This window comes from Cervus elaphus, chromosome 21 (assembly GCF_910594005.1).
Source record: "Cervus elaphus chromosome 21, mCerEla1.1, whole genome shotgun sequence".
In the NCBI taxonomy this organism is placed as follows: Eukaryota; Metazoa; Chordata; class Mammalia; order Artiodactyla; family Cervidae; genus Cervus; species Cervus elaphus.
In genome coordinates, this window is record NC_057835.1 from 68,884,286 (window position 1) to 68,901,255 (window position 16,970).

The following is a 16,970-nucleotide window of genomic DNA, read 5'->3' on the forward strand; positions in this document are numbered from 1 at the left end:
CTAAGTCGTGTCCGACTCTGCAACCCCATGGACTGCAGCACACCAGGCTTCCCTGCCCTTCATTATCTCCTGAGTTTGCTCAAACTCCTGTCCACCGAATCAATGATGCTATCCAACCATCTCATCCCCTGTCGCCCCCTTCTCCTCTTGCCCTCAGTCGTTCCTAGAAGCTGGGGGGAGATCAAAAAAAGCATCTAGAACTGTAGTTCTCAAATCTTCTATAAGTGAGAATCACCCGGGGAGCTTTCCCAGCTGGCTGGGATTCTGGTTTAATTGGTCCTGAGTGGGGCCCAGGCATAGAAAGCTTTGAAAAGCTCCCTAGGTGAGTTTAATGTCCAGGAAAGACTGAGAATCACTGATCCTGAAGTTGTTCTTCACAGAAGACTAGGAGCTGAAGAGGGAAGATACCTCTTCTTATCACCAAAACACAACAGCCACAAAAAAAGAAAAAAAAAAGTCAGCCTCTCCTTTTGTCTTTCCTATCTAGTCAGCAGCACCATCATCCTTCTCAGCCTCAGGTTTAAAACCTCAAAAAAGGTTCTTTGATCAACATATCTTATTAGCCATCCATTTCAATGCGCGTCAGCCAGAGACCAGCGCCAAGTCTACGCCAGGCCCTCTCCTAAGTGCTCATTAATCCTCACAGCATCTCGATGAACGGCTACTGTGACTCATCTCCTTTTCATGGGTGAGAAAACTAAGTAACCTGCTGAAAGCCCTACAGCCAAGAACCAGCCGATCTGGCATTTAAAGAGTTTCCTGTTAATTCTACACTCAGTTCTACCATTACCAGACTGAAGCTTGTGGAGAAAAGTTTTCAAGGTAAGATGCTGAATGTTGGTAAAGAAATTAGGAAATGGATGACCTAGACTATTAGCTCAACAATGCAAATGAAGGGTCTGACCCATCACTAATGGGGGCTGCACCCATCAGAGACTGCATTAAAAAGTGATTAAACCCTCACCGCTCTCTTGAAAGATTATAGTATCAAACCAGGACTAGCTAAAGGTAGAAAAACTGAGGATCTGACTTCTGCTCAGTCACCTAAAATACAGTCATGGCAAGTAATACCACCAGTTATAAGCAATAAAGGGGAAGTGCCTATCAGAGTTCTGAGCACAGAGTAGGTCAGTGTGTTAATTTCTCATGTTATTGTCTTTTAACAAAATTCATTTCTTAAAAATATCATCCCACAGACTTATTTTCTGAAAAACTAGGGCTCAAATGTATTTATGTTATTACACTAAGATGTACAACATTAGTACTCAAGAGAAAGATGTCAGAAGATAAACCTTCACCCAACACTGGAAAAAGCACTTCTACTTGGGCCCTCAGTTCCACAGACTCTTTCCCTGAAGGCACTGACATAATTTTAGTCTAAAAATCCAAAGAATGTTCCCCTCAACCTGAGACAGCAGTTTGCTACACACATAAAATGTGGTATTAATTCATGAGGATTTTGCTTCTAGTTTTGATTCTAATCTCCAAGAAGCTTTTATCTCCTTTTCTGCCCACGATCTTCCCAAGATTTACAAATCAACTTGATTTCAGTCCCTGATCTCTGTAGGTCTTCCAGATCCCAGTGCTCTCAGCCCTTCTCCTTGAATGAACCAAAAGGTTCACAGACAGTAAAGGAGTTAGCAGGAGCATATTTCCGGCTGGAAATTCAGAAATTATCTAAACATCACTTTAAATATTCACTTTGCACAAAAACACATGAACCACGTTGATGCAGAGTATATAACAAATAATGTACATTCCACTTGGAACTTCATTTATTCATCAAACATGGCCAGAAGTAAGTGTATTAGGTGCCAGTCATTAGTGTAGGGAATGAAGAAGGAGCCAAATAGGAAATGTGTTATGGTAAGAAAAAGAATAGCAATAAATCAGACAGACTGGGCCCAATTGATACATCTACCAGTAGCTAACTATGTGATCTTGGACAAGTCAATTCCAGCCCCCAAAGCCACTGTTACATACTGAAAAGGCAGAATCCAAAAAGAACACAATGAAAATCATCCCAACACTTTTATATCTCTTTCATTCATCAGCTAAGACCTTTTGATCAACTGTTCAAACATAATATAAGATCCAGCTCTAATCTTTAAGATTCCAAAGCTTACAGAGTGTGGAGAATTAAACTGGATGAAACGTAAGAAACATAAGATTTCTTTCTCCCCTGATATAAATATCAATAGACTACTCAGGTCCTAAACAATTTCCTGCTCTTTGTGCCTTTTGTACATCTTAATATTCGGAAGTCTTTCCTTGCAGAGCAGGTGGAGGAAAAGAAAAAAGGATCAAAACCCAGCGTCTAATTCTGGTTTCTCTCTAAGACACTGTCCCACTTCAGGGAAGGCTTTTTGTTTGCCTGGGAAAGCAGTGACTTCTCTTCTACAAGCGGTTCTTCTTATCCTTCTCAAGTGTAGTTCTCAGGCAATTGTGATTGCTAGATATGCCAAACTAGATTCAGACAAAAACAAAGGGATGCACAGTTTACAGAGAATGCATATGTTAAATATGGGCCCAACCCATCTGGAATTACGCTGAATAATCAAAAGATAGATAATAGTGGCTTGAAGGTAGGTATCATGTCATTTCTTTTTAACTCACGAGACAAGTAAGAGCTTTGCACTTGGTTGATATGCAGTAACATGAATTAACTTACCGCAGCTTCCCCAGTGGTTCAGCGGTAAAGAATCCGCCTACAAAGTAGGAGACAGGGCAGAAGCCACAGGTTCAATCCTGGGCTGGGAAGATCCTGCAGAAGGAAATGGCAACCCACTCCAGTATTCTTGCCTCAAAAATCCCATGGACAGAGGAGCCTGGTGGGCTACAGTCCATGCGGTCACAAAAGAGTCAGATGACTAAACAACAACAACTGCCTTACCAAATACAAATCTTCATCCAATAACTAATCAGGATAATTACAAAATCTAATCAACTCAAATACAATTAAAATACTCCCTTCAGTTCAGTTCAGTTCAGTCAGTCAGTCATGTCCAGCTCTTTGTGACCCCATGAACCGCAGCATGCCAGGCCTCCCTGTCCATCACCAACTCCGGGAGTCCACCCAAACGCATGTCCGTTGAGTCAGTGATGCCATCCGGCCATCTCATCCTCTGTCGTCCCCTTCTCCTCCTGCCCTCAATCTTTCCCAGCATCAGGGTCTTTTCAAATGAGTCAGTTCTTCACATTAGGTGGCCAAAGTACTGGAGTTTCAGCTTCAGCATCAGTCCTTCCAATGAATATTCAGGACTGATTTCCTTTAGGATGGACTGGTTGGATCTCCCTGCAGTCCAAGGGACTCTCAAAAGTCTTCTCCAACACCACGGTTCAAAAGCATCAATTGTTCAGCACTCAGCTTTCTTTATAGTCCAATTCTCACATCCATACATGACCACTGAAAAAACCATAGCCTTGACTAGACAGACCTTTGTTGACAAAGTAATATCTCTGCTTTTCAATATGCTGTCTTGGTTGGTTATAACTTTCCTTCCAAGCAGTAAGCATCTTTTAATTTCATGGCAAATAGATGGGGAAACTGTGGAAACAGTGGCTGACTTTATTTTTCTGGGCTCCAAAATCACTGCAGATGGTGATTGCAGCCATGAAATTAAAATTTAAAAAATACTCCCTACTCTTAGTTAAATGAGTTCAGAGGTGAGACATAAATGAAGTTAAGATTTTAATTCATTAGTATACCTAACAGATGAATCAGTGTTTACAATAGGATTCCAATGTTGACCACCTTGAAGCATTTTACAGTTACAATCCCAGGTACTAGGTCAGATTTTTCAAGTCTTAACTAAATTTCCAACCTGTATGCAAGTCTATTTTGAACTTCACCTGAATATAATCCAGGAAATGGATGATGCAGGAAAGGAAAAAAAAAAAAAAAACAAGAACAATGCAGCATCACACCCTGCTTAGTGAAAACCAAACTGGTCATAAATTGTGTGAAAATATATGTCCCTTGGTGCCGAGGGTCAGAATGCAAGTGAGAAACAAGAAACATGCATACATATTGATGCATATATAATACATTCCAGAATCACAGAACTTAACGCTGAAAGGAAAGAGAACCAAATGTGTTTAAAACATCTACTATGGGTTAGTTTCTTTGTTAGAAGTGTTCAGTCATTATAGGGGCAAGTCTTGAAAATTCACCCAAAAGCAAAATATTATAATTCCCAATTTTACACTGAAAAAAAAAAAAAAAAACGAGCTCAGAGATGATAAGCAACTGCGCCCCAAGGTCATATGGCTTTTAGGTGGTAATACCAGAAAGCGAACCACAGAATACTCGATTCCAAAACCTTCAGTATCATCTCCTGTGTTATCTTCATTTGGGCAGGCACACAAGTGAAACGTGACAACCCTAGAAGTCCAACTGCGTGTGAGTTAGATCTATACACGTTATGACCCACACGTACCAGTGTCACACACCTGTCATCCACGCAAGTACAGACTGTTGCCTAACAACCCAGTAAACAGTGGCCCTTCTGGTTCCTAAACATGTCAAATGAACTGAGCCTTCAGCACAGATGTACCAAGCCTTCTACAGCAAGTCTTCACCTAGCCAGATATTAGACCCTTACATTAATATTTTTATAAACTTTTATCAGATGCTTTTCTGCATTTGTTGAGATGACCATATTGTTATCTCCCTTAAACTATCCATAACTGCATTGCTTTTCTGATGTTGTGCATTCCTTGGATAAACCCTACTTGAACTCATTACTCTTTCAGTAAGCTTCTGTACTCAATTTGATAACATTCTATTTTAAATTTTGGCAACTATGATCACAATCGAAACTGGCCCAAACACTTGTTTTCCTGTGCTTACCTTGTCTGCTTTTGACATAATGCTAACCTCATGAAATGAGAAAGAACAGTCTGTAGTCATTCTCTAAGCTTTGGAATGGGCTTCCCTTGTAGCTCAGTTGGGAAAGAATCTGCCTGCAATGCAGGAGACCCGGGTTCGATTCCTGGGTTGGGACGATCCCATGGAGAAGGAAATGGCAACCCACTCCAGTATTCTTGCGTGGAAAATCCCATGGACAGAGGAGCCTGGCAGTCCATGGGGTCGCAAGAGTTGGACACGACTTAGAAACTAAACCAACCAACCAAGCTTTGGAATAATTATCTGTTCCTTGAAGGATCAGCAGAACTTATTTGTAAAGGCACCTAGATCTGGTGCCACTTTTTTAATGCAATTTTTTGTTGAGATAATTGTAGATTCACCTGAAATTGTAAGAAATAATATAGAAACTTCTCTTGTACCCTTTACCCAATTTTCCCCAATGGTAACATTTTATAAAATTAAAGTAAACATCACAACAAGGATACTGACATTGATACAATCAACCATTCCTATTTAGATTTCCCCAGTTTTACCTGCATTCATTTGTGTTTATGTCTGTGTTCATTTAGTTCTATGCAATTTCGTTATATGCATAGATTTGTGGGTGCATAAATACATAGTATATACCCTGGAGAAGCAAATGGCAACCAATTCCAGGATCCTTGCCTGGAGAATCCCACGGACAGAGGAGCCTGGGAGGCTACAGTCCATGAGTCGCATGAGTCGGATGCAACTTAGCAACTAAGCCACCACTATCACCACATATATGTAGAGATATATACAAATTTATTCAAGACAATCAGGGTTTTACTATACAGTTTTTTAATTGAAGTTGATTTACAAAGTCATCTATATACAGCTGTATATCAGAGTTTTTTCTATTATAAACAGTTTCCAAGTTATAAACATTCTTCAAATACATTTTTAATGGCTGTATGATATTTAATGTGTAATTTAGAACCTTTTGTTTAACCATTCCTCTACTATTATACATTTCGCTTGTTTCTAGTTTTTTAACTATTGTTAAGTAAGGCTCCAATAAATATATTTACCCAGCTACAATTATTTCCCTTGGAGAGATTTGTAGAGATGAAATTACTGGAGAATCTGATCATGGTCCAGAAATACTCAATGACACATTCTCTCATATTGCCCACATTTAGAGAAAAGGCTGAGTACAGGCATACTTCATTTCATGGTGCTTCAAAGTTACTGCGTTTTTTAGAAATTAAGGGTTTGAGGCAACCCTGCATCTCGCAAGCCTATCTATGCCATTTTCCCACCAGCATTTGCTCACTTTGTGTCTTTGTTTCACATTTTGAAAACTTTTTCATTATTATTGTATTTGTTAGAGTGATCTGTGATCAGTGATCTTTGACGTTACTATTATAATTGTTTTGGGGATGAACTTTGCCCATACAAGACAACAAACTTAACAAATGCTGTGTGTATTCTAAGCACTCCACTGGCCAGCCGTTGCCTGTCTCTCTCCCTCTCCTTTGGCCTCCCTACACCCTGAGACACATGATATTGAAATTAGGCCGATTAATAACCTTACGGTGGCCTCTACCTGTTCAAGTAAAAGGAAGAGCCTCTCACTTTAAATCAAAAGCTAGACATGAATAAGTTTAGTGAGGACGGCATGTCTAGAGCCAAGAGAAGCCAAAAGCCAGGTGTCTTGCGCCCAACAGTTGCAGTTATGAATGCAAAGGAAAAGTTCTTGAAGGAAATGAAGTGCTACTCAGGTGAACAGACAAATTTGAACAAAGTAAAACAGCTTCATCACTGATATAGAAAAAGCTTAATGATCAAACCAGATATAACATTCCCTTAAGCCAAAGCTTAATTCAGAGCAAGGCCCTGACTCTCTTCAATTCTGCAAAGATTGAGAGAAGTGAGGAAGCTGCAGAAGAAAAGGTTGTGGTTAGCAGAGATTGGCTCTTGAGGTTTAAAGAAAGAAACCATCTCTGTAACACGAAAGTGCAAGGTGAGAAGCAAGTGCTGACGTAGAAGCTCCAGCAAATTATTCAGAATATCTAGCTAATTCATGAAAATAACTACACTAAACAGATGTTTTGGTGTAGACGAGACAGCCTTCTATTGGAAGATGTCATCTAGGACTTTCATAGCTACAGAGGAGAAGTCAATGCCTGACTCCAAAGTTCAAAGGACTCTCTTGTTAGGGGCTAATAAAGCTTGTGACTTGAAGTTGAAGCCAGTGTTCATTTATCATTCCAAAAATCCTAGGACCTTTAAGAATTATGCTAAATGTACTCTGCCTGTGCTCTGTCAAAGGAACAACAAAGCTTGGATGACAGCACATCTGTTTACAACATGGTTTACTTAATATCTTAAGCCCACTGTTGAGACGTGCTGCTCAGAAAAAAAAAAAAGATTCCTTTCAAAATATCACTGTTCATTGACAATGCACCTGGTGGTTGCTGAAAGAAGAGATGAATGCAGTTTTCATGCCTGCAACCACAACATTCATTTTGTAGCCCGTGGATCATTTCAACTTTTACTATTTAAGAAATACGTTTCGTAAGGCTATCAATAGTGATTCTTCTGATGTATCTGGGCAAAGTAAACTGGAAACCTTCTGGAAAAGATTAACCATTCTAGATGCCATTAAGAACATTTGTGATTCATGGGAAGAATTAAAATATAAACATTCACAGGCATTTGGAAGAAACTGACTCCAACCCTTTGAGGGGATGACTTTGAGGGGTTCAAGACTTCAGTGGAGGAAGTAACTGCAGATGTGATGAAAATAGCAAGAGAACTAGAATCAGAAGTACAGCCTGACAATGTAAGTGAACTGCTACACTCTCAAGATAAAACTTCAATGGATGAGGAGTTGCTTCTCATGGATAAGCAAAGAAAGTGGTTTCTTGAGATGGAATCTACTCCTGAAGACGCTATGAATATCTTCATAGATCTTTTTGATCTTTCAAAGAGCTTTTTGAAATGAAAACAAAAGATTAGGATATGACATAAACTAAGCTGATAAGGCAGCACCAGGGTATGAGAGGACTGACTCCAGTTTTCAAAGAAGTGTTACTGTGAGTAAAATTATCACACAGCACCAAATTCTACGCAGAAATCATGAAAGGAAGAGTTCATCTATGTGGCAAACTTGACTATTGTCTAATTTAAGAAACTGCCACAGCAACCCCAGCCCTTGGTAACCACCACCCTGATCAGTCAGCAGCCATCAACATCAAGGCAAGACCCTCCACCAGCAAAAAGATTACAGTTTGCTGAAGCCTTAGATGATGGTTAGCATTTTTAGCAGTAAAGTACTTTTGATTAAGATAATGTACATTGATTTTTTTAACATAACTATAGAATATACTACAGCATAAACATACTTTTATATGCACTGGGAAGCCAAAGAATTCATGTGGTTTGCTTTATTGTGATATTTGCTTTATTGCAATACTTGCTTTATTGTGGTGGCCTAGAACCAAACCCACAGTATCTCGAGTATATCAGTACAAAAATGTCCCCAATATCTCAAGGTAGAGCTAGGCCTCCCCAAGTCAGAGAAAGAACCCAGCTATGAAAAAACATTCTATCATACATATTCTGGGCCACTCTTTGGACTGGAACTTATCAGATGAGCCCATATAGTGCGTCAAATCCCCACACTTTAGAGGCAGAAAACCAGGAATTACAATACTAGTGACTAACATGTGACATAGAGTGTAGATACGCTACTGTGCTAAAAGTTCCCATGTATTCTGTCTTTCATAGTCCTAAGACCCTATTTTAGGATACTACACTTTACGGATGGGGAAACTAAGCACAGAGAAGTTAAGAAACCTGCCCAAGGTGACACAGTAAGTGGATTCTAACCCAGGCATGTCTTAACTCCAATGCCCAGGCTCTGAGCCACTCTACTATCTGCTCATTTAGATTCTTGTCTTCACAGCACTGGGCTCCAGTGCTATAGAAAGAACCCATAGGGAAGGCAGTTAAAGGCCCGTCTCTGCAAATGAAGGTCAAGGCCAGAAACCAAAAGAGTAGCCTGAGACCCCCCCTCAGTGGTTTATGCTTCAAGAAGCCCTCCAAATTACATCAAGTCATGCTGTCTTCCCTCTAGAATGAAAGTGAGTTCTATCACATTAACTGCTCTTGAGGCTGTAATACACTGGCTTATATGAGAACATATATGGAAAAGCACTAGACATTAGATCCTGAATATTCAGAGTGATGTACATAATCCCAGTACATGATGAATACTTAGCTCAAGTTAACTGGTTACCACCAGCTAGTAGAAATGACTTGCTTTTCTGTAACATGAGTAAATTTCTTGCTCCAGTAATAGTATAGTAAGTATTTGGCAGGAGCTTAATAATTACTTATTGATTAGGTTAATCTTAACATTGCTCCAATTATACCCTGAAGCACATAGAAAAAGATAAACATTAAAGACAGAAAGTTCTTCTAGTTCACTTCATCATTTTATAGATGGGAAAGCTGAGGGCCCACAGGGATGCTAATTACGTGTGTGCAAAACATCACTTTTGCCTTCAACATTATACATTTACTTTTATTGTCTTTATACTTAACAATAAACTGTACAAAAGTACATTTTTAACTTACTCTTTTTTGACAAAAACTTTTAAAAAATAATTTTCTTTTCATTGGGTATCTTGTTCTATGTGTCATTGTTACCATGAGACTGAACTCTATTAATTGTACATTCTCCTTAAACATCTGTACTATTTGTATTTAATATATCTGTATAATCATAAGAAAAGACAATAAACATCAAAACACTTTATAAAGGACGCAACTACTGCATCTTTGTGACATTTCTCACAGAACAGATTCAACAGCAGAGGAGAGAAACGTGAAAACATATCTCATTTTTAATAACTTTTTCTATAGCTTGGAGTCCAAGACCATGACCTGGCTCTCACAGCACTGACAGGTATACCAGTTGGCCTCACTCTGCTGATTCAAATGGAGAGTTCTCCAATGACTTTAAGGCTTCCCCCAGTCCCATCAACTCCTTGAAACACCAGAGAAAAACAGATATACACCATCTATTTTAAGAATCCTTTCTTACTCAGAGCCAATCACCCCTCTAGGCAATCAGCTCAGAAATTCTTCCATGCATTTCTACTCTTAAAGAATCAAAATGCCTCCTCTCTCTACTCACAGCTCCCCAACACACCTCACCTCCCATGCCACCTCATTCTAGACGCCCAGGGGCACTCAAGCACACGATGCCACTGTTAACTCTCTTTCTGACCTGCTAGAATCTTGATCCAACTGAAGGACACCGACACAGACATGGAAGGAGGCAGGAATGTACACGGATGGGAAGCACTGGACTCGTTTATTCTTCACACCAACACTACAGTGTTGATGAAACTGAGGTCGACAGTGTCAAAACTTGCAGCAAACTAGCCCAGGTCCTCCCCCCGGGCTGGTGGATTCAGCTGATTCCAGACAGCACCATCTTCAGTGGCCTCCAGACAGCAAAGCTGAGCGTCAGCAGGTCTGATAGACTCCAACTTCCCAGACCATGGGCACCTGTGCTTAAATATGGAGCATCAACAGGTGTTTACTGCAGCGGTCAAAGGTATGGAAACAAAGGCCCTCCCCTCAGATGGGGCCAATCTCCATGGCCTCAGAGGGCTCAGGGGATTCAGGAACATCATATATGGCTCTCTCATTTCATAGCCAAGAAAACAGAGCCCAAGAAAAAAAAAGAAAAAAAAAACAAACTATTATTTTCTGTACGTTAGGTACGATTCCTATGCTCCCTCATTTTACCCTCACAACAGTCCTGTTATAAAGGCATTCTCAAGTGCAATTTATATGCACACATACATTATGTATTTTTTTAAGGACTCAAATATTTAGTATCTTGTCCAAGTCCTAACAGGAAGTAAGCAGCAAAGTGCCAACATCTCCCTGCCCCAAGTCCTTTGTCTATCTTGGTCCTCGGGGTGACAGGTTCTCACCTGGGGGGAGTTTCAGGACTAATACAAAACAGCATGTAAGAAGGGGTAAAGTGTATGACTGGACCTGTGGTTACCAACTGTGGCTACTTTATTAGCATCATTTGAGATGCTTCATAAAAATACAGATTACCCGCCCCCTTTTAGGCTTCTGATTGTTAGAAGGCCCTGAAATCTTTATTTTTTACATACTTCTAGTGATCTGGATTGTGAGTCTGCCGTACTATTTACAGAAAGAGAAAAACAGGGCTAGATCAATCATAAAAGGTTCCCTGGGAGCGTGGATATGAATCAACAGAATTCAAAAGGAGAAACACTGAAGAGGTGGCCATGTCCAGGGAGCATTCATGAAAGTGAAGCCAGTGGGTGAGGGTGGGGAGACATGATGGAGAGTGATGGGGGTCGGGGAGGTGGCTAACTGTGCCTTGCAATCTGCTAACTGGCTTCAGTCACGTCCGACTCTTTGCGACCCTATGGACTGTAGCCCACCAGGCTCCTCTGTCCATGGGACGTTCCAGGCAAGAATACTACAGTAGGTTGCTATGCCCTCCTCCAGGGGATCTTTCCAACCCAGGGATCAAACCCATGTCTCTTATGTCTCCTGCATTGGCAGGCAGATTCTTTACCACTAGCACCACCTGAAAAAGCAGAGGTATTTAGACTCCACACCAGGGTAAAAAGGGAAACACAAAGTGGTACAGGATAAATCAAAGAGCAGGTGTTGTTTGGTTTATCCTGTAAATAAATCCAACAGGATAAATGTTTGGGCTAGGAAGGGTGCCGACATGGCTGCTAACATGGGAAACATGTTAGCTTGTTCAGTTGCTAAGTCATGTCTGACTCTTTGCAACCCCACAGACTGTAGCCTGCCAGGCTCCTCTGTCCATGGGATTCTCCAGGCAAGAATACTGGAGTGGGTTGTCCTTTCCTCCTCCAGGGGATCTTCCTGACCCAGGGATTGAACTGGAGTCTCCTGCACTGGCAGGTAGATTCTTTACCACTGAGCCACCAGATCAGCTTTACATGTTGGCAAGGCCCCAACAAAGAAAGACGTGAAAAGGAATGCTACCTCAATCACCAAAATATGAGCTCCAAGAAGACAGAAAGGCTGCCTGGCTTGCTCACGCCTTTACGCTGAGCACTTAGTAGACACTGAATAAATATCACGGAATGAACAACATGTCGCTGCGGCAGTGGTCAACTGGTCACAAAATCAGCAACTACGAATACGTCAGGGACCTGACTTCAAGACTCCAATCTGAAAGTCTAGAATTAAGATGAGGGTACTGGCAGAGGCGACTAAAAAAGAGTGGCTTGTTTTCTACAAAAACAAGCTACTTCTTCATTACTTCTTGCTTTTCTCTAAAACTTTCTTTGGCTTCTGGTGCATGAAACAATCAGGTGGTTTTGAAATACAGGAATGTACCTTCAACAGTGGCAGGGACAGCAGGTCTTCTGTCTTAGGAAGAAGAAAATGATGGGCAAGATCTTCTGGTTTGATTTTTGGCAATGGAGGAGAGACAATCTCATGAGAATCTAAACTCAGATGACATTCCTCTTGTGAGCAAAGATCCCTGCCAGCAGACAGGCCGATAGCACAGTGACTTAACCGGACTCCCTATAAACCTTAATGACAGAGCTGGCCAGGCTCTGTGTGGTTGGGTCAACTTTGGGTTTTGCCAACTTGCGTAGGTAGACTCCTGGTCCTTTAAGTTGGCCAGTGAGGTCACTGAGGGGGCTTCTGGAGACTTGAGGACTAGTTCTACCCAGGAAAAAAAAAACTAGATGATCTTTTGAAATCCTTTCCAAACTAGTGATTATTCAAGATGCCACGTGTGTAATCATGTTATGCAGTCCCTCAAATGGCAAGCACCATCAAAATTACATGTTCCAGGTCCCAGAAGTAGGAGTTGGAGGGTGTACTCAAATTCCTCTGGACACCCATTCTTCCACACGCCTGATCTTAATAAGATCTTTCCTTTCTAAGAGACATCTACCTACTGCTAAACTCCATCTAACAGAGAAAGAGCCCTTGTTCCTCTAAGATTCCCTAGCAAGTATAATTAGCTACATTACTAGAGCAGCCAAAATTTATTTTTTCAAGGAACTGCAAAAGGTTATATGGTTCCAATTTAATTTTTCCTTTGAATGCAAACTTTCCAATGCCTGCCTTTCATAATACATGAGAGGTAATGCAAGGGTCCAAATGATTTGACAGTTTCTTTTAATTTACACACATCTAAGCATGGGTATAAAATTCCACTAGTTCAAAACACTTCCTTTTCTTAAACATACCTCCAGTTCAAATTATGTGTTTATAGCAGTCTGCAATGTATTATTTCTAAAGATAAACAATCATGTAAAAAATTGATAGAAAAACAGCAGCATATCACTACTGCCACACTCCGTCAGTCTTTCCCCTCGCATGGTCAGTGGGAAGTATAAATGCATGGCCACGACCAGGCTCTCCCGGCTGTCTCCAGCATGCAGAAACCAAGGGCCACTGGTTCCTTTCCACAGACAGATAGCCTTGAGCCTTAGTTGCTGAGAATCTCCTTTTCTTTTCCCCCTTGAACTTGGTATAAAACTCAAGGATGCACTAACTGCAGACACTTTTCATTACAAAAAAAGAGAGGCTCTGAGTTCAGATGATCACTATTTCTGACTCCTGGGAAGCAGTTGCAGTTCTCCCATTAAAATGCAAAGTAGTGGAAATAATGTACTAGAATGGCTAAAATGTTGAAAAATGAAGTCTTTCATTTATGCAGCTACACTTGCAACAAATAGAGACTGAAAAGTAATTTAAATGAACTACTGGCCTTCCTCGGCCTTGAAACAGCTGCTTTTGAGAAAAATTGCCTCCCTCACAAAGACTCTCTGCTACAGTCTTCATTCATGGTACAGTTGACATTTTAAAAATCTCTAATTACCCTTTTGAATGATATTCCAATTCCTGAAAATGGTATCTACAACAGTGAAACACCTCATTTGGAAAGCATCCAATTCTGGTTGGAAATGAGAAATACTAGAACCCCAAAGATATAGAGTTGGGGCAGGGGGGAGGGTGTCACGGGAGAAGACAGCTATAGTTCAGCCAAAAAGCTTCCTTATGAATCACTGTTGGATTTAAGAAAAAACCCAAGGAGACATTCTTCCTGTAGAATCTTCGAATAGTAACACTTTCTAGCAAATCCCCAAACCGGACTCAGCAAAAAGGGACCTCCTTAGCCCAGCACATCTTTTTAGGCAGGCTTCGCCAGAAAACCTTTAGATAGTTTTCCCTTTGCCCTGTTTTGCAACGAGATGAGCAATATGCTTTTCTGAAATAAACAGAGAATCTGTCTCTTTTGGTGTGCAAAGAGCCAAAGTTCATAACTGGCTGGGAGATTACCAATCCCAACGGATAAAAACGATCGTTTGCCAAAGAGAAATGCCATTAAGGCTCGGCGTTCTACAGCCAGCCGGAGCACCCGAATTTTCATGTGTTCAGGCTACGCTCTGCAGTCTTGCGGAACGTTTGGGGGCCTGCTAGCACACCCAGAGCCCCTCCGCACCGATGATCAAGGCCACATGGGCTGCTCGGTGCCAAAGGTTTCCCAATCCTAAATCGTATCAATTTAAAAGTAAAAAAAAAAAAAAAAGGAGGAGGGGGGAGAGAAGGGAAGAATAACACGCCAAAGGCGTGGGGGGGTGGGGGGGACACGCACAAAACCACCCCTAAAGATGACATGATTTGTCTTGGAAGAGACAGTCCAGTTTATCAGAAATGGACACGTTCCTAAGTAGCCAAGGGGGGAGGTATAGGGAACGAAATGGGGGTAGAAACAGCTGTCCTCCCTACCCGAGGCCCCGGACCGCGTTGAGGCTGCAGACCCGCTCGCGGGTGTCGGGGTCCCACCCAGCCCGACAAAGCTCGGGGCGCCCAGGTAGGGGCCGCCAGGCACAAGGGCAAGCCCAGGAGGCATTTCCCTGTAGAGGGCGCTCACTGGGCGTCGCAGGGAAACCAGCTCCAACCCTCGAGCCAGAGAAGGGGAAACCCAGTTCCCACCACCGAGGCCGGGAAGGGAGGCTGTGTTGCCCGCGGCCGTCCCGGCCGGAGAAGAGACTCCCCCGGGTCTGGGGGCACCCCGGCCGGGGTCCGCGAGGGCGAGCGCGGCAGGCTGGAAGCTTCGGGCTCCGAGCGGCCAGGCGACCCGAGGCCGAGCGCAGTGCCACCCGCACCCCCGTCTAGCCCAGCTGCCGCGCTCGAACGCGATCCATACAGAGATGCCCTCCCGCCCCTGATGGCCAGCGAGCCCCCTCGACCCTCAAGCAGGACGGGTCGCCGGGACTGGGAGTCCAGAGTCCGCACTCCGGCATTTTCGGGCGCATTTTCCACGCACTCCCCGCGCCCCCCGCCAGCAGGACCCAGGACTGCGCGCCTCCGCGGGTCGCGTTACCCCGTAGTGTCTGCTCCCTCGCCCCAGCCACTGCGAACATGAAACAAAAGAACTTTTCGCAAACTTTCCTCTCCGGGCATTTCGCGGGTTTCTTAAAAAGCTTAGCCCTATCTTCCCAGAACCTGCATTCAATCCAGTAGGGAAGCTGGCGCGGGGGGCGGGGGCCGCGGGGGGAGGGTGCACGGAGGAAGGGACCCCCAAAGTTTCCAGGCCGTCCTCGGGTCTCGGGGAGCGCGCGGAGGGGACCAGTTCCCTCGAAGCCCTATGCACGCTTCCTCTCTCCCCCCTTCCCCAGCGGTCCTTCTCGGCCACGCAGCAAGACCCTCGGGAGGGCGAATAAGTTGGACGTCTTCAGGGGCCTCTGCGGTTCGACAAAAGGGCAATACCTTCGCTCTCACCCCGGGGGACCTCGGGGTAACTTCGGCGAGAGGCGCTTTTCTGCGGGAAGGGAAAGGGGAGAAAGCGTGGGTCGCATTTGTCCTGGATCCCCGGGGGATCCCCAGAGATATGTCTGGCACCGGGGGGTTAGGGGGGCATCCCCCAGGGGGCGCTCCCCGATTCCCCGCGGGGTCTGCGGACTCCACTCGGCCTCCGCACCCTAAACGGCGCGCGCGCCCCCCGCCCGGCCCAACTCACCGACTCGGCGGACACGCAGGCCACCAAGACCCAGGTGAGCAGGATCCAAGCGCGCCGCATATTCCTCCGGGACCGGTGGCTCCCAGCCGCCCGCTTGCAACGAGGGAGAAAATGAAGCTTCTCGCCCAGCTCCCGGCGCTGCCCGCGCAGAACGATCCGGAGCAGAGGTGCCGCAGCGACCGCGGTTCGGGGGGCTCGGGGGGGCTCGGGGGGCTCGGGGCTCCGGAGCGCCCGCTTCCTCCGGCTGCGCCCCGGGACCGCGGCGCCTTCTCACTTGTTGGCTCCTCCACTCCCGAGGCCGGATTGTGGCTCCGGGGCGGGAGGCGGCTCTCGGAGGCTCTTGTTGCTCTGCTGTGGTTTTACTCCTCCGCGGACTCCTTCCCTGTGTCGCTGCTCCGTTTCTGATTTTTCTGAGGAATAAATTTGATGGCTTGGAATGTAGCTGCAGCTGAAGTTTGGGGGCAGAGCGGCGGGGGCGCGCGATCTGCGCGGCTGGAGCTCCGGGAGTATCTGGAGAGGAGCGCGTCCGAGCCGGGCTAGTGGCTCCGCCGCGGCGCCCCTCCTCCGCCTCCTCCTCCTCCCGCGCCGCCTCCTCCCTCCCCGGGTCCTCCTCCTCCTCCTCCTCCCCCCCCTCCTCCACCCGCTCCCTCCCTCCTCCCTCCCCAGCCGGCTTCTCCTGACTCCTCCGGGCCGCCCGAGGAGAGGAGGCGGCAGTGTGACTCCCAGCGAAACCCGGGAGAAATTCCTCCAGGATTACGCCCGGATTGGCAGCTCCGGGGACCAGTGGCCACAGGCGGCGCCGCGCCGCGGCTGCGCTGGGTCGGCTCGTCCTCAGTCCGTGCTCCAGCCCTCTGCCTCGCCTTCATTCTCCGGCTTCTTTCTCCGCTAGCCTCTCCCTCCTTTTCCTCTCTCCTCCGTACTCCTTCTTCTCTATTTCCTTTTCACTTGCACTTTTCTGGAAGAAAGATCGGTGAAAAACGAGATAGGTATTTATTAATAGCTTTTCTGCCTGCGAGAATTGGACTAGCGATAAGAAACTGCTTTGAG

General features: G+C 44.5%; 1 protein-coding gene and 1 long non-coding RNA gene across 2 annotated transcripts in view; both read right to left on the minus strand.

Moving 5' to 3' along the window:
- SDC2 (syndecan 2) overlaps positions 1 to 16,600 on the minus strand; it is a 121,906-nt gene extending 105,306 nt beyond the window's left edge. Inside the window, exon 1 of the mRNA XM_043880464.1 lies at positions 15,924 to 16,600. Coding sequence (XP_043736399.1) covers positions 15,924 to 15,983 — 60 coding nt within the window. The 5' untranslated portion in view covers positions 15,984 to 16,600. The remainder of the gene's footprint in view (positions 1 to 15,923) is intronic.
- LOC122679615 lies at positions 4,136 to 15,913 on the minus strand. Its single transcript, XR_006336456.1, has 2 exons — positions 10,134 to 15,913; positions 4,136 to 9,890 (listed from the first exon to the last, which is right to left on the minus strand). It is a non-coding gene; the product is annotated as an uncharacterized LOC122679615 (long non-coding RNA).
- Positions 16,601 to 16,970: the final 370 nt, after the last annotated feature.